At 36.7% G+C, this 18,510-nt stretch overlaps 3 protein-coding genes across 3 annotated transcripts; 2 read left to right on the forward strand and 1 right to left on the reverse strand.

Annotated features, from left to right (window-relative positions):
* Positions 1-4,366: 4,366 nt before the first annotated feature.
* Positions 4,367-5,506, reverse strand: LOC140137202 (lengsin-like). The gene has a single exon (XM_072158854.1). It carries the CDS (start codon positions 5,504-5,506, stop codon positions 4,367-4,369), a length of 1,140 nt encoding a protein of 379 aa, XP_072014955.1.
* Positions 5,507-9,888: 4,382 nt separating this feature from the next.
* LOC140137759 (protein C10-like) lies at positions 9,889-14,008 on the forward strand. The gene is made up of 3 exons (XM_072159522.1): positions 9,889-10,115; positions 12,210-12,386; positions 13,808-14,008. Exons 1-3 carry the CDS (start codon positions 10,064-10,066, stop codon positions 13,963-13,965), a joined length of 387 nt encoding a protein of 128 aa, XP_072015623.1. The 5' UTR covers positions 9,889-10,063; the 3' UTR covers positions 13,966-14,008.
* Positions 14,009-15,923: 1,915 nt separating this feature from the next.
* LOC140137203 (uncharacterized) lies at positions 15,924-16,322 on the forward strand. The gene has a single exon (XM_072158855.1). The coding sequence runs from the start codon at positions 15,924-15,926 to the stop codon at positions 16,320-16,322; it is 399 nt and encodes a 132-aa protein (XP_072014956.1).
* Positions 16,323-18,510: the final 2,188 nt, after the last annotated feature.

The raw sequence follows: 18,510 nt of genomic DNA on the forward strand, positions 1-18,510 counted from the left end.
CTCTTGAAAATTTGTGACAGAGTTAAACAGCTGAGGCTTAACCACTTTTTTTTGGTATCCCTTTTGTTCTCTCATCTTTTCTTGGGACCCCATCGGAAATAAGCTTGCCTTTTCTGCGGGCTTAATGGGTTATCCCGGCTTGTCATTTTTTGTCCGTGTGTCCTGATCCTAAATGGCTTTGTAGCTGATTAATTTAAGCTTTAAATAATTTGTCACATTGATGTACTTTGTAATGATTTTTCTGTCTCTATAATTTGTTTTTGTATCCTAATGAGCTTGCCAAATAAAAAACAAACAAACAAACAAACAATTATACACATTAACCTTTCACATTACATCACTTCCTGGGGGGTTTCCTATATGGTGCAATATAACTGAACTGGGGATTTCCAAGTTCCAAACATAGATCTGCCATTTGGGGGAATCCCAAAATGACTTTACACACCAACTCTTGTAAGTGCAAGGGGGTTTCCCATCTCATGAAATACTTTCAGCTTGTAAACAAGATAAATAATGAAATTAAATTACTCAGGGCACATCACAAAATAATGTCAAAAAAACATTTTGAGAATTTGCCATAAACTTTGTATTATATCGTGAATTTAAAACAATTGACATTATTTGATATCAGATGGACTTTCGTCGTATTTAGAATGCAATTTAGTGTGTCTGATAGGCCCCACAAAAATACTGCGCAAAGGTGGGTGACGAGCCCTACAAGGTTACCAATAATATTATTTATTATTTAGAATTTCTACTTGCTTGAAAACGTCCACATAATATTCACGTAACAAGTTCGTTCAGTTTCTGTTTTTCAGCTTTATATCTACCTTGACCAAATTGTTAGTAGCCTTGTTTGTAAAACTCTACAGTATATTATTATATGTCAAAAACATATTGAAATTAAACACAAAGCCTTGACCAAATACAATACTTGTATCGACTATGACCCAAAAATTCACCCATCAAAATACCTATCCCAGCAAACACAAAAAGGTTTAAGAACGTTTTAAATAAGTTATATTTTGGCTTTTGGTTTAAGTAAAAACGTTTTAATAACATTAAAATGTCGGGTTATATAAAGGTATTGATAACGTTTTAAAACGTTTTGAATGAAAACACACTACAACAATATTTTTAAATGTTTTCAAAAAATGTTATTGTAAAATATTTTTGCAAACATTTTTGCCAAATATTTTGGCAATACTTAAATAACATTATGTTAAAATATTTGAACCCAGCAAACACAGAAATGTTCTTAAAATGTTTTTTTTTCAAAACTTTTAATAGCATTTAAATGTCGCGTTATATAAAGGTCATGAAAACGTTTTTCAAACGTTATTGAAAATATTTTGGGCAAATTTTTTTCGCAAAATATTTTTTCAACCCCAAAATAACATTCTGTTTAGAATGTTTTGGATCAAGTTTTCAAGAATGTTTTTGGAATGTTATTAAAACGGTTTTATACCCTTTATATAACCCGACATTTAAACGTTTTCAGTTGATTATCAAAAAATGTTTTTTAAGGTTATGAAAACGTTTTATACTCTTAATATACCCGTTATATAACCCGACATTTAAACGTTTTCTGAAAACCTTTTATAACCTTTTGCGAATGATGTCGAAAACGTTTTGTGTTTGCTGGGTATACGTGTACAGAGTGTCTCTGAAAGAACTGTACCATCGGAATCATTATTTATGGGGCATTTTAATGCTCAAAAATGACCAAACACTGGGAGTGCATCTTGATTTTGAATTTTGAAAAGTGGCCATTTCATTCTTGAGACATAAAAATTTAACGAAAATATCTCATTTTCAATCCGTGGAACGGATTGAAATATGAACCCAGCAAACACAAAACGTTTTCGACATCATTCGCAAAAGGTTATAAAAGGTTGTCAGGAAACGTTTAAATGTCGGGTTATATAAAGGGTATATTAAGAGCATAAAACGTTTTCATAACCTTAAAAAACAATTTTTGATAATTTACTGCTCAGCAAACAAAAATGTTTTACAGAAAACGCTTAAATGTCGGGTTATATAAAGGTTATTAAAATGTTTTAAAAGGTTTTGAAAAAAACATTTAAGAACATTTCTGTGTTTGCTGAGTTCAAATATTTTAACATAATGTTATTTAAGTATTGGCACATATTTGGCAAAAAAATTTGCAAAAATAGTTTACAATAACATTTTTTGAAAACATTTAAAAATATTGTTGCAGTGTGTTTTCATACAAAACGTTTTAAAACGTTATCATGACCTTTATATAACCCGACATTTTAATGTTATTAAAACGTTTTTACCTAAACCAAAAGCCAAAATGTAACTGATTTAAAACGTTTTTTAAAACGTTTTTGTGTTTGCTGGGAATCAATGCAGATCAATGTCAATCAATCAATATTTGGAGTATTCTTTTGTTTCAAGCGGACATTTTAACAATTTTATAATTTACAGGACAAAGAATTAATGGACACCAAAGCTCTTTGTTTGAAAAATACAATGTGCAATTTTCCCCGGCAATTTTTCTGCAATAACGCTCGTTTTAAAAATCTGTGGTTATGAATTTTTGAACTTTTGATGACTACAAAAATATTTGAAGTGGAAGACGTTTCATATTGTTTCATCATAACAAAATTTAAAAGTCCTTGGTCCACCTGTCATAAACTTAATTCTTAGCTATAAATTTCATATACGGTTGAATGGACCATTGAAAAATACAAAGGAAGCAAATTAGTCGTGTTATTCCTCATGAATACAGTGTCATGTATGGACACCTTTGAAAAAATACTGATATATAATAGTAGGCCTACCTATAAAAATATAAATCATTCTGTCAACGAATTTTTTTTTTTCATTCTAGGCATATTGGATGTCAAAATGTCTATACATAAAATATACTATACTCAAATAGTTCTTTCTGCGACAAAAACTCTATAGTCAAGAAGTAATAGGCATTTTGGGATCAAAGACAATTGAACATCATCAGTGTATATATGATATATTATGACGGTAGCTGCATATTGGGAATAAGCAGTAAATGCTCTGCGACCAATAATTGATCCTTGTGGGACACCATAACACAGTCCAAACACTTCCGATATAGACCCACTTACATGAAATTAAATTTACGATCAGTCATATATGACCTAAATCATTGAGATGTGCCTTTGATACCAAAGTGATGTTAAAACCTATGAAACAGAATGTCATGACCAATGGCATCAAAGGCAGCAGACAAATCTAACAGAATCAAGAAGGCAGCTTGATTATCATCCAGGGTACGTGCCATGTCATCTTTTACTATGAGCAGTGTACTCTCGGTACTATGGTTGTGCTTGTACGCAGACTGAAAGATTTCATCAAGATCGTTCTGTTCAATGTGCTCATTAAACTGCATGATCACTTACCTTCTCGATTATCTTTCCAAAACAAATATATTGGAAACTGGCCAATCAAGAGTTATTTCCTTGGGAACATGGGAAAACAACCAAGTTCAAGAGACTTATTTACAATATTTTTGATATACGGTAAAACAATGTCAATGTTTTTTCACCAACTAAGTTGGCATACAATCAAGCAGACAAGTCTTATTGCATGCACAACCCATGATTATTTCACGGACCTCAGTATCATTTAGCTCTTTAAATGAAGTAAGTTCCCTTTCAACCACAATAGTCATGATAGTAACACTCTTTTCAGCATTTGGCACAGAATTTACGGGAAACTGTCATTATCAATGCTATATACATCTTATTTTAGCAACCTTGTCAATAAAGTACTCTGCAAATTTGTTACACAGCTTATCTGGTATATCAAAAGTGGGCAGTATTTTACCAGTCTTATTTAACAGAACACCTAGAGTCTTAAAAGTGTCCTTTGTATTTGAGTTGCAAAGCGAGTCCTTGCAAAGCGAGTTTTGATTTCTCAATCATTTTCACAAGCTTCTCATAGCTTCTCATGTTGTATCATGGAGGCATCCCTGTCAATTTGCAGACGACATTTCCTCCATTTTCCAACATCAGGTAGCAAGTCGTTGGAATAGTTAGTGCTGATCGATCGATCGTGTCGAAAGCCGACAAAAAATAAGAAATATGTCGTACTGTCTGGGTCAAAGTGTGCTATAGATACTAAAGATAATTAAAGAACATCTTTTGATCCCACTGAAAGCTAGCTCTTTCTCTTTCAAGGTCATCAACTATACCTCCGGATTCGGAGGAGTATTTCATTTCGTATGCTTTTATACTGTTAAATATATTGAAGAAATCGTCACCAAATGCCTCCATAATCACATCATCAGCTTTGAATGCTTCTATCGCTTCTGACAAAGTACACGGTAAGCTGTTTTGAGCAGGAACATTGTTGTTTATCACTCTGAAGGGGTCGCCAATCTCTTCTTCCGGAAGAGGGAGCTTTTCTCTATTCCATCAATACCAGCAGCTACTACGGCGGCGAGAGTAAGGTAAGGATTGCTTCCACCTCCGGTGCTTCTGGTTTCTATGTGAGTACCTTTCGTACCGTTTATCTTCAGTCGAAGCATGCAGCAGCGGTTGTCTATTCCCCAGTTAGGTATCGAGCTTACATATGATTGCTTCCCGAATCGTTTGTAGCAGTTTACAGTGGGCGCCATTAGCATGGTGATCGCCGGTGAGTGCTTCAAAATTCCCGCCATCCAGTAACCTCCTACTTCGGAAAGCTTGTTAGGAGCATTGACATCAAAGAGTAAACCAGTCTTGCCGTCTTTGTCCCAAAGAGAATGATTGATGTGCGCAGAACATCCAATATGATCAGCGGATGGCTTGGACATAAAGCTTGCTATGTAACCATTTTGTTGGGCTATCTCCTTCACCGAAGTCTTGAATACGTGCGCGTTGTCGGCAGCTTGAATTCCAAAGGCTGGCTTGTACGTGATTTCCAATTGACCATGGCCAGTTTCCGTTTCACAACATTCGACATCAATACCAACCTGATACAAATTCGTCATGAGCTGATCCAACAGATTGGGATCCGTGTAGGTTCTGACGGTTGAGCGAAGGCGGGTATCCGATGTTAACGGTTTCTGCGTTTTACTGTCGACGACATGAAATTCGTGCTCGTGTGCTGCTAAAAGAGAAATCCCCAATTTCTCTAGACGTTCGAGTTGCTGTCTTGCGATGTAACGAGGATAGCAGGATACTGGTTCACCCTTGTAGTATTTTGGCTCCAGCAGGATAGATGCAGTTTTGCGATACCAGGGTAGAATACGAAATGTGTTGAACTCAGGAAACCATATTCCGTCCCCGATCCCCACTTCACCATTACCGTATGGTGTATCCAAATGAAGTTCAGCTCCGTCGATTGAACTAGAAAGGTGACAAAATGGGATGAGGATACCATTTGATGCTTTATCAATGAAATGCCGCGCTGGGATGATTTTGCATCTCGATATGCCATAAAAGTCTGAGAATTCAAATCGAACGAATTCTATCTCTTCTTTCTCTATAATGCTTGTAACGCTTTCTATCGACATCTTTTACAGGAGATTCCAATCTGCATGTGAAAAAAGAACAAAACCGGACCTCTGTTAAAACAACAATATCTCTTCTTCCAATAGGGTTATAGCTGTTTTAATAATTGAAATGTTTGGTAAAAAAGGTAAAATAAATCACAAAAACTGCATTTATCAACCCAAATATCTCAGCCCACGTCACCTTTCAGAAATGCCAGCCGGGTAAAATGAAAATATCAGAGTGTAGATTCATTTTAACACCATAATAAACTTAACATAAAATGTTGGGCGTAAACTTCAATGGCCTATGGTTTTCTGGAGGTCATAGGTAAAAGAGTATGGGTCACAGAAATGTGTCACTGGTTACTTTTTTAATTCAATCATCCAGCTCAATACATTTATATACATTCATTGTCAAATAAATCAATTTTTACGCCAAAAAAAATAGCGTAAAAGATTTGGCCTCAATACTATGATGGAATATTCACAGATTTCAAATATTCATATGCCCTCTATTATTCAGAGCAAAAATTTTCAGTCAATTTTCTTTTGAAGTTATGGCTACTTTTAATATTTTATATTTTAAAAAAGTCACAAAAAACACATTTTCAACCAAAATATCTCAGTCCGCGTCACTTTTTAAAACCCCTTACATCAACTTGAGTAATTTTGAGAACACATCAAAAAATCAACAAAAACCTCACTTATAAAAGGGGTTTTCAACAAAAAGCAGTTTTTGGCGGGATGATGCTCATCCCACCAAAAACTGTTTTTGTTGCAAACCCCCATATATCAGTATTTTTTTAATGTTTTCTAAAAATTGCTCAAGTGGATGCAAGTGGTTTTGCAACAAAGCTCTTCAATTGCCTGCCGGGTTAAACAAATAGAGGAGACTCTAACTATTAAAACCATATTATAACATTTCTTTAAAAATAGATTAGTATTTATTTTCCACAATATGTTAGCTTTTACTGTCAGATGATATGCCCCCTTTTAATTTTGAGCCGAACAAGTGAGGTAAAGCAAAGAACTTGGAATACTACTATTACTACTAGTGCCAATCCAGTACGATCCTCTTATTTTTCTTTCTGCAACCATAATGGGCCGCAATATATCACTAACCGCATAGTCCGAGGCAAGGTTCATTATTGTCAGGGTTAGGGTCTTAGGTTCTCGTCTTATGGTTAGGGTAAGGGTTAGGGGTTAGGGTTATGTTGAGGGTTAGGGTTATGTTTAGGGTTAGGGTTTAGGGTTAGGGTTTAGGGTTAGGGTTAGTGTTAGGGTAAGGGTAAGGGTTAGGGTTAGGGATTAGGGTTAGGGTTAGGGTTAGGGTTAGGATTATATTCGTATTTATTAGTACTAATATACTAGTAATAGTAAATTGTGTGTATGCACTTTATTCCGTACTCAATAAGTATCATAAACAAACAACTTTCTGGCACAACGAATCACAGTCGTGTAGGCATAGATTGTGGGTTCGAACCCCAGGTAAACCGTTGTAGAATTTTAGTTCTGTCGATTTCTTCATATTTTATTAAGTAACATGATGCAGTCATGTCTACAGTAGAATTCATCGCGACCTTTCCAGGACTTAAACCCCATTAAAAGCTATTAAACCAAGATAACACTCATTGAAAACAGCTCAACTGATTAAATCAGATCTGGTTGTGCACATGTGTCTGTTTTATATGTGCGGTATCGCAATGAGCTGGTATTTATAGCTTCAGTTGGGTAACCGATTATAAAGGAAACGCAAAGAAACAATGGTATGTGGACCTTTGTTCACGAAATGAGACAATGGCCTGCTTTTTGTTAACCAGCATTCTTGCAAATGAGCAACATAATGATTGTTGACTTAACACGGTTTTGAAATAATTTCTTCATATTTTTGGTGTTATCTGTCGTTTACATATCCTTCCTAAAACACCAAAGTACGAATATTTCCAAACATCTAAATTAGCTAAAAATTTAGGACATGTTACAAAACTATATTTTCTAGAATTTTAGAAGAGTACTTTTAATATTGGCCGGTTATTTTTCACACAGCGACGTCAACTAGGCAATGTACTATTACCTATAACATACACTAAAACACCAAAGTACGCATATTTCCAAACATCTTAATTAGCTAAAAATTTAGGACATGTTAAGTATATTTTCTAGAATTTTAGAAGAGTACTTTTAATATCGGCCGGTTATTTTTCACACAGCGACGTTAACTAGGCAAATCCCCATACTTCTAACGTACGCTATTTGTAGAGGTCACGCGTCAATGGGAAGAGCACTGTGTATTGTGTATAGGAAAACGGACAGTAACTGCAGTATGAGAGGAAATAATAATGGTAATAAACTCGTGTTATATCTAGCCTCATAGGCCTATAATTACATGTATGTACTATGTGTTATCGCATTGCGGCCCATTATGGTTGTAGAAAGAAATTACGCGTCCCGCACGCGTAGGGGTGTGCATATGAACAACATATATGTACGCGTTCGACTAATATTTCTATCGTAATAATAAGACGACGGTTCCGGCGGTTCATTCAAAATCACGGATTTTGACCAACAGCACCTAAAGTCTTGATTTTTGCAGAGAATCTTTGTTTACTATAAAGTACATTACAATCGTGTAAAAATATGAATAAAAAATTTTTTGAGGGCGTTCTTCTCAGCAAATGTTATAATATGGCTTTAATTCTAACGTGGCTGGCACATGTGTCAAAAACTGATGCAAGTGACCCTATATGAAGCCACAAAGTGGTTTCTCTACTATTATTAGTAAAACATTGGAAACATGGTAAAATTAGCTGAAAGTGTGCAATTTATCTTAAACGGGCATTTCGTGATCCACAGCCTCATCCCCTACTTTTCTTAAAAGAAGTTGAGATTTTTATACCACTGGAGACCTCTGACCACATAATGTATAATATGTAAAGAAATGTCTTGCAGATTAATTCGTTCTGCAAAAATATCGTCAGATTTAAGTTCTGGTACACCAAAACAAAATTACAACAGAGTGGCCTATTAATAATGCATAACATGCAAACGCGAAATCGGAATTTTGGGAATAAGCTTTCGAGGATATCTTCTAAAAAATATCACAAAAAGGATCACGAAATAAATTTAAGGCTAAGCATTTTGTTTAATAGTGGTAGAATAAACATGGTTACAAAATAAATTTAGATATACTACTTACTTTACTTGAAAACGTCGCTAATATTCACAGCTATTCACTTAACAAGCTCACCGCGCCGGTACGATCTTTCAGCATTCGAATAACAATTTTTCAGCAGTAGAAGAACCCCACAGTAAGTAAAATTAGCTAAAATTATACCTGTCCATGAAGGTAGTAGAAACAAAAGCTGACAAAAGCATAACACCATAAAATATAGGGTTATGATCAAATAGAATACCCGGCCATGACCCAAAACTCATCCAACCGTGAGCCCTTTCAGTTATATATCAACTATCAACTGTCGTCGACACCCGAAGCTGATCGCCGTCGGCTGCAAAATCTTATCAATTAATACATTATTTTGCCAAGTTGATTTTTGAGAAATAAAAAATCATAATGCTGTTATTTATTAAATCATGACGAACGCATAGTGAAACAAACTCGAAACTAGTTGATCATATTAACGTTTATCGTATATAATAAGTTAATTATTCAATAAATAGCTAAAAGGGTTTATATCCGGGGTTTATATTAGGCCCTATAGTCACAATAATTAAAAGTCCCGTTAAAAGTACAGTAAAGTCAGTAATTACTCCCCATTCCAGAAAAATACAGAACTATTTTTTTTTTTTTTTGGATTAAAAAAAATATTATCCTTGCTATCCTTTATTATATTATCCTTTTTCGCATTTTGTGACAAGCCTTTGTTTGGCCTAAGAAAATAAGTAAATTGTGTGCCAAAAAATCCTCTCGGCTGGCCAAAAAGGTTTTCAGTTTTTTTCTCTTTTCCACTGAGCACACGATTCGGTGCCAATGCTTTTATTTTGTTTTGTTTTTATAAATAATAGAACAATTAAGAAGAATCACAAAAAAATCATTAAAAATCACAAAGAATTACAAACGCAGCATTAAAAACAAAGTGTTACTACATTTTAAACTTAAACAAAATACAAGAGTATAGGCCTATTATTAAAAGAATCATGTTATCTGAAAACCAGTCTTTAAAAATCAAAAAAGATACAGTACATGTACAAACGGTACCAAAAGACAAATTAAAAATCAAACCTCCATTTTTTGAAATGGGCAGAAAGTTTTCCCCTTTTGGCTGTCCAAAAAGTTCTTGCCCTGGGTGACAAACAGTTTTTCGTGCATTTCGGTGTGGCATCACGCACTGCACGCAAATGTTGCCATTTCATTTCTGGCCTTTCTGGTGACGGCTGCGAATAATGTTTGTAATTGGCGACGGGCTTTTATATGAAAAATAATTTTCGCACTTTCGGACAGAAAATAAGCCAAGTTTAGGGACATAAAATTGTGATTTTCTAATATCAGCATCAAACAACCACACTTAATTATATATTTCTGTCTCTTTGCCGTTATTATTTATCAAATCAAATTTTTGAATGGCGCAAAATACTCAACCGCAGCCATCATTAAGTCTGGAAGAAACAAAAGGTAAGCTTAAGAATAAGAATCAAATGTTAAGCATTTTTGTATGCATTGCCAAGTTTTACATGTATATGTAGTAGGGGTGGTGCAATAATTATGTGTACCCCAGGGTGGTGAATTATAGGTGGGGGTGCAAAGATTTTTTGGCAGGTCAAAAAAGTGGGGTGGGGGGTGGGGCAACTTAGCATCTTTTGACAGGTCCAAACAGAGCCAAACAAAGCCTGGGGGACAGCTATATTTTTGGTACTACCGGAGTACCAGTAAAGGAAGGAGGGGCAAACATGCAAGTGATTTTTGGCACAGATGTTTTGGGACCCAATCAAAAATTAAAATTTATATGGCTCTTCTTGCTACAGGGTAAAAATTTTTTTTTAAAGTGTAGGAAAACAACCACACCTAATATATTTCTTTTCTGTCTCTTTGTTGTTATCATTTATCAAATCAAATATTTGAATGGTGCGAAATTCGTAACCGCCCATGACCGCAGCCATCATTAAGTCTGGAAGAAACAATTTAATGTACCCGTAAGCTTAAATGTTAAGAGCATTTTATTGCCAAGCTTTAAGGTCATGCCCATATTTTGGGGCGCTAGCCCCTCGGGGTAAAAGCAGGAGGCGACCAAAGCGAAGGGGTGGAAGAAGAAGAATGCCAAAATTTGATGGTATAAAAATTGTGAAAAAATTGTACTATACATCAAAATGTGTTGCTTTTAGGGAGCTAGCTGTTATAATCTTTTTTTTTTGCTCTTTACTTTTTCAAACCACCGAAAAAAAAATTGTGTCAACCTTTTCGGTCTGTTGAGGAAGGGGCGGCAAAATTGAATTTTCTTCAGCCCCCCGGGGTAGGAGCGGCCACGGTACGCCACTGAGGGTGGTGCAATATAATTATGTGTACCACAGGGTGGTGAATTATAGGGGGGTGCAAAGATTTTTTGGCAGGTCAAAAAGCAGTTTTTGACAGGCGCAAACAGAGGTGACAGCTATGGGCAAATGGGCAAGTGATTTTTGGCACAGATGTTTTGGGACCCGAGGAGCAAAAATTTATTTGGCTCTTGCTGTACATAGGAAAACATTAGGAACAAATATGCAAAATTTCCTGCTCGCTGTGCTAACATTATATAGGAAAAGACAATTTAAGGTTTTGAATTTGGATTGCCCAAAATCGAGCATGTACGTGTAAGTGGGCGCGGGGGGATATTTGGCGGGGAAAAGATATTTGGCACATCAAAAGCGGGAGGCAAAGGTTTTTTTGTATTTCGAAAGGGGGGAGGAAGATTATTTGCAGGGGTTGAAATAAGGTGGACCTTAGCCACGTCTGTTTGAAGGCACTACATTGTAGGTCTACGTCTATTGGACCTCTGCAACCCAGGGTGGGACGTATAGGCCTATACTGCTTCTGTGCATGTATATGGTAGTCGCTGGGATTGTCCATGAAATACACCTGTTTTAAGTACAGTACGGTACCGTAAACAGGGGCTACTACATTGCCACCGTATATCAAGTTTTGCACAGGTTGAATTTACAGCTGAATTTAGCCAAAAGAACTTTCTTCCGCACATGGATCAAAATTGACGTAAATGATAATATAATTTTTTTGGATTAATGTATAATAAGACATTTTTTACAAAGTAGACCTGTACGTTTTTGCTAAAGAAATTATGTCAAAATCTGAAAAGAAGTTTACATTACATTTTGACATGCAGTAATTTAATGAATTTTGACCCATTTTGTGTATCAATTCCTACCAAATTAATGCAACCTATGAGTTGAATGTTTGTGCATGTATTGAACATGTTGTTTTAGTGATTGCACAGATAAAAAGTGTGAATTGATTGAGGTATTTGTATAATGATGCCATGTAAGACATGGTTCACAGTGGGCAATGGTAAAAGTGCATTGCTTCCTATATCTCTTATTTGTCTCAGGCCATATGGCAACATGCCTGCACAGAAGTTGCAGAGGAAATAAATGCAATACGCTAGAAAAAAATCCGACTCCATAAAAAATATTTTGTTTAAATTCTCGGTTTTAAAACCACTTACAATAAACCTGCCATTTTTCTGGTGTTTTTATGTTAAATCCTTGTTATTTCCACATCCAGGTGCATTGCAAGATGTGTTGGATGCATTTGAAACACCGGAGAACAAAACCCGTATGGATGAGGTGAAGGACGCGGCAGGGAATGATATGCTGAAGATGATGCAAATTGTCTTCCCCGTAGTCACCCAAATTCAACAAGAAGTTATTGCTAAATATGGCTTTACAACTGATGGAGAAGGTAGAATAAAAACAAAACAAACCTTATTGAATGAAACGATATATAAACTGAGCTCAAAAAGAAACTTGTTAATTTTTTACAACTTGTGAATCACAAGGTCATATCTTAAAATACTGTCAATCAAAATGAACCAAAATTACACACATGATTACCTTAATACTCTACTCAAAACACATGTCAGTAACCAAGCAGATGTCCAACTGACACAACAGCAAAATGCACTGTCATGGGACAGCTTCCTGGACTTCCTTCACTTTCACAGCCCAACATTTGGCACCCAGGACAAAAAATCTGTGAGAATGCACACAAGATCCTTGCACAGATGATACAACGGTGCTGCTTTCCATACACTTTTTTCATGAAACAGGGCTGGGCTGTGAATGTGGTCCAGGAAGCTGTCTCATGTCAGTGCATTTTGCTGTGGTGTCAGTTGGATAACTGCTTGGTTACTGACATGTGTTAAGAGTAAAGTAATGATTAATTCTTGAGCATTGTGTTTCTCGTTTGTTTGTTATGCTTTGTTTTGTTTTTACTTTTTTTGATGGTAACATTTCTTTGTTAAGGGGGGTGACTTCCTCTGGCCTTACTGGCCTTCTGGTCATCCCCTCCATAATTCGCTTGTTTGATATTGCCTTTGTTTTTTAAAATATATACTTGTGTGATTTCATGTGAATTATGGGAAAATAAAATATCTTGTATCTTGTATCTTGAAGTAAATCTGTGTGTAATTTTGGTTCAATTTGATGGACAGGATTTCAAGATATGACCTTGTGAAAAATCATAAGTTTCTTTTTGAGCTCAGTTTATATATGTATATAACAACATTTTACTCATAGTTATTAGACTATCTTTTGAATAAAGTGCTCAATCCCAAAAGGGAGAGCGTATAAAAATTCAAAGAACAGACCTTCCAGAATACCGGTAGGTAGTCTTTACTCTGAGTTTCATGCCTAAAAGGCAATCATTAGACGACACGATGAAATGCTTTGGGTGGACTACCATCTCTTAGGAATGTTAAAAGAATATACATTCCATGGTGTCAACACAGCCAAAGTCTATCCCAGAGTCAGTCTGTCTATCAGAGATAGTCAGAAAGTGCTCAACTGCAAAAACAGGAGCGTAATAACAACATTTTACTCATAGTTAGACTATCTTTTGAATAAAGTGCTCAATCCCAAAAGGGAGAGCGTATAAAAGTTCAAAGAACAGACCTTTACTTTAATTGGTATCTGAACAAAACAACTACAAAAGAACAAAAAAATAAAAACAAGCTCATGATCAGTGCTCCCATTTTTCTACAGGTACTTTAAAGCCAATCAGGGCATCAGAGCCAGCCCTCAGTCCAATTTTGTAGGGCAAGGAATATTACCACATTTATATTTCACAACTGATACATTCCATTTATTTTTTTCTTTCTGTAGGTGCAATCAAATTTGCTCAGACTGTACGACAATATGAGATAGTAGACAATGATATAGCATCCATGGCATCCAAACTCAAATCATTATTCCTACCACCAATGCCACCTGTTGAGGTTCTGCAGCCAACAAAACCAGAGACAACTGTGTCATCATCATAACAGTGAATGTGTATATTATCAGAACTGAGTATCATGTTGTTCACTACTTATAAATAATAAATTTTGGATTTATAAAGCGCCTTTCTCCAGATCTTAGAGGACTCAAAGCGCTGTAATTTCGCTGCAATGGTGAATCATCACAATCAGATCGCATCAACTAGGTTGCTGCCGAACGGCGCACACCTATCCGCATTTAGATTGTAACATCCACCAATTATCTGTGCAGCTCCCCAAATTCCATTGGGTGAAGGAAGTTTTTGATAACCAAACAACTAATCACCCGATTTTTTGCGATACAGGAGGAAACCGGAGATCCCGGAGAAAACCTGCGAGAGCGAGCATGGAATCGGGATAAACCAAGTGCACATGAGTCCTTGGGCGCGCCGGGCTTGAACCGGGACCTCAGTGGTGCAAAGCGTGGTTCAAAGGTAGAAGTCCTGTGTTTGATACTTATGAATGAAACACTGCATGTGGTATGTGACATGTTTTCTGTCACAAGTACATACCTTATTAAATGTTTGTACAAATCGAATGTGTATCCCACTATTACATGTAGTACATCCCCTGAATTTCAGTTGAATATATGTATTTGAGCCACAAACTCTACAATGGATTCAAAGTTTATTTTAGGCCAGTGTTGGAAATGTATTCAGTATGTAGACTTTACAGATAATATGTGTACATCCATATCAAAACGATGCACTTGTCGGCTGCTACATGTATCTCATTTCACATAATAGCTAAGAATAAATATCAGACTCATCTCCGAAGTGGAGGTAACTTCAAATCGTCCCAAGTTTAGGAATACAAAGAACATTCCTTTAAAACCATGTGACTTGGGGATAATTTGAAGTGACCTCCACTTTGGAGATGAGTCTGGTATTTATTACTAGCTATTATGTGAAATGAGACACATGTAGCAGCCGACAAATGTATCGTTTTGATATGGATGTACACATATACTCAAAAAGCATATATCATGCATCTTTAATTATAGTAAAAGTTGGATCTGGAGCAACTGATGACTTATGTTAACACATGTATGTACATTGTACAATGACCTACATGTACAAGAATTCTTGAATCAGAATCCACTTTTTTGGTTTCCAGTGACATGGAGAGGTGCTATATGTGAATATACTACACAGATAGCAGAATTCTTTACAGAAATTTGAGGTTTTGGTACAGGTACTCCCTAGAAGTTCATGAGTGTAAAAAGTTATCGGCCATAGTGGTATATTCGGTCGGTCGGACATCCGGGCATGAACCGGAGTGAAAACAACATTCGCATTCACTGAACTATGGAGTGTATCACAAGCTATCACACTATTTTGCCAGGTTCGACTCTCTGCAAATAAAAATATGCGATAAGTTGTTTTTACTCCAATGCATGAACGGATGTGACGTGGCCTGGACCGAGAGAATAGCATACATTTATATGACTATTTCTGTAAATATTAATTTGATTTACCTTGTTCTTATGAAGGCTAGATTTTGCAATAAGGTATGCCATTCTGCACCCATGAGCTGCACTTTATTCTGTGAGTATGCGCTGTTCATGGAATAATCAGAGGGTGTGTGACATGAGTGGCATACCAGATTCTAAACTTGCAGCCTAATATGCATTTTATATTTGTATGTGTACTTTAAAAATAAAAGAGTTCTGGTACAGATCCAATAAAAATGAAAGTACTCACTAGATATATTTCAGTTCCTATCAGGAACCTTGTTCACTCTGCAATGACTGTAGTGTTTCTAGATGTCGGCAGTCCTTGGTGGCAGTGATGGTGTTGCCACATTTGTAGGTTGCCGTTTTGAGATGATCTGGTCATAGATTCTGTCCAATTTGTATGCCCCCTCGTCCTTGTTCATAGTGTTTTTGCCCCTGCTCCTGATCCCCTGCCCCTGAACAAGATCGCAATCTTCATCAAAGAACAAAACTGACAGTTGACGACATCATGGAATTGGTCAAGTTCATCCTAACTACCACTTATTTCACTTCCAAAGGTATCATCTATCAACAAAAGAAAGGCGCAGACATGGGCAGCCCCCTGAGTCCAATCGCTGTCGACTTGTTTATGGAATGGTTGGAAGTTCAAGCCATAGCCACTGCACCAGCTGGTTGTAAGCCAAAGCTTTGGAAGTGTTACGTAGATGATGTTCTTGAAATTATCAAACGGGGTGAAACAAAGAACTTGACAGACCACCTCAACCAAATAGATCCTACTGGCAGCATCAAGTTCACGTATGAAGAGGAGATTGATGGCAGCATCCCTTTCTTAGACACTCAAATCACCAGGAAACCGGACGGCACTACCAAATTATCTATCTACAGAAAACCCACACACACCAATTAATATTTGCAATTCCAGTCCCACCACCCATTGCACCAGAAGTTGGGAGTTGTAAGAACCCTTTTAGACAGAAAAGATGCTATTGTCACTGAGGAGGCAGATAAAGAAGAGGAGGAAAAGAAGATCAATGAAGCGCTGACGCAATGTGGTTACCCGAGTTGGGCCATCGACAAGGTAAAAGAGCAGAAACAACAACCAAAAACCAGCAAAAATAGGGAGACAAAAGACACCAAAGGGCTCTGTCGTCGTTCCCTATGTCGAGGGTCTCTCTGAGAGGATGTCGAGAGTGTTCAAAAAACATGGTTTCTCGACAGCCATGAAGCCCCACAGCACTCTTCGCAATATGCTCGTGCACCCCAAAGACAAGCGGGACCCCCTCCAAACAGCTGAATCAATTTATGAAATACCTTGCAAGAGCTGTCCTAAGACCTACATTGGAGAGACAGGCCGTCTTTTCAAAACTAGACTACATGTATCTGAACACAAAACTGAAGCCGAAAAAATAAGTTCCAAAAATTTTACCAGATCACAAAGAAAGTCATCCACATCCCAAATTCATAAATCGGCAATAACTGAGCACGCCGCAGCCAGCAACCATGTTATCAACTGGGACGAGGCAGCAATCATAGATCAAGAGGCAGACAAAACCACGCGTTGGCTAAAAGAAGCCATATGGATCAGGAGCAGGGGCAAAAACACTATGACCAAGGACGAGGGGGCATACAAATTGGACAGAATCTATGACCAGATCATCTCAAAACGGCAACCTACAATGTGGCAACACCATCACTGCCACCAAGGACTGCCGACATCTAGAAACACTACAGTCATTGCAGAGTGAACAAGGTTCCTGATAGGAACTGAAATATATCTAGTGAGTACTTTCATTTTTATTGGATCTGTACCAGAACTCTTTTATTTAATTTGACTTTGAACGATCCTGATGAATCTCATCAATAATGTATGTGTACTTGTTTCATAAATGTTAGCTATCCTTGTAATTAGTTATGTTGCCATAGTTTTGTCTATTCTGTCAATCCCATTCTCCATGAGCTTGCTGCAGGCATATATATAATGTTGCCCACAATTTTTCTGTTGGATTTCCCATTATTACTATGACTAGGAAACTCCAATGCACAGACATACATTTTGTACAGGGTTTGGCCAGGAAGGGGGCTATTACTTCAAGGATTTCACATGGTTTGAAAGATGGTGTCCTTGTAACAAAACCTACATAACTCATGTCCAGAGATGCCACTTGAGGCATGTCCAGAACCCGGATTAAATATGGTCTTGTTTGGAAGGCATTGTAGGCTACTGTGAGAGGGATGAGCAATAAATGGTCGAGGTATTAGCAGTTTAATAATTATATTGTCATAGGTCATTGAATTGGTAACCTTGTGACAATAACCACAGACCTCTAACAAGGTCTTTGTAAAAAAAGGAAAAGAGCTGAAAATGCTCAAGAAACGCTGCAAAACAGCGTAAAATTGGGCTGAAAATAAAAGAAAATGGGTAAATTTGAGGAATAAAAAAGAGGGAATCGGCTGAAAAGAGGAAAAGTTTCAGTTCTGTAACCAGTTGGCCTTCTCCAGTCAAGTATAATTTGTCCAGAAACACACAATTGTGCCTGAACATTGAACTACAAATGTTTTGTGTGTTTTTGGCAACTGGACATTAATGGACACCAAAACCCTTTGAAATCCTTTAGATAATTCCATCCCTGTTGCCTGTTCAACCCTGGCCATTGTGGTTTATGTACAATGTATATTCCATCATTTCACGAGGTCTCTCTTCGTGGGGATTCACCTGATCTGATGAGCTTGCAATTTTGGCAGTCAGCTGTGGGGTTGTGATCAGATATACTGCCCTGCATGTATTGTTTTGTGTCTAGCAATTGTCGATATTTCGAAGAAATAATAAATTATACTTGTCACTCAAGTGTGGACTTGTTGTAAATTGAAAATAGTATAAAATGATAGTTGTCAAATCTTCCTTTGATACTTGATTTCCCCAATTAACCAATGACCAGCATGGGGTGGAATGGGGTAGCCTGGAATTCAGCAAATTATACAAATGAAATCCTCAGGATTTTGAAAACAAAGATGCATTAAATTAAGCTGGTGAAGAGCTAGTATCTACATTATATAACTACTTTATTGGTGATGCAGCTTTCAACAACTCTTGTAAC

The sequence above is a fragment of the Amphiura filiformis genome, chromosome 17, assembly GCF_039555335.1.
Source record: "Amphiura filiformis chromosome 17, Afil_fr2py, whole genome shotgun sequence".
Taxonomy (NCBI): Eukaryota; Metazoa; Echinodermata; class Ophiuroidea; order Amphilepidida; family Amphiuridae; genus Amphiura; species Amphiura filiformis.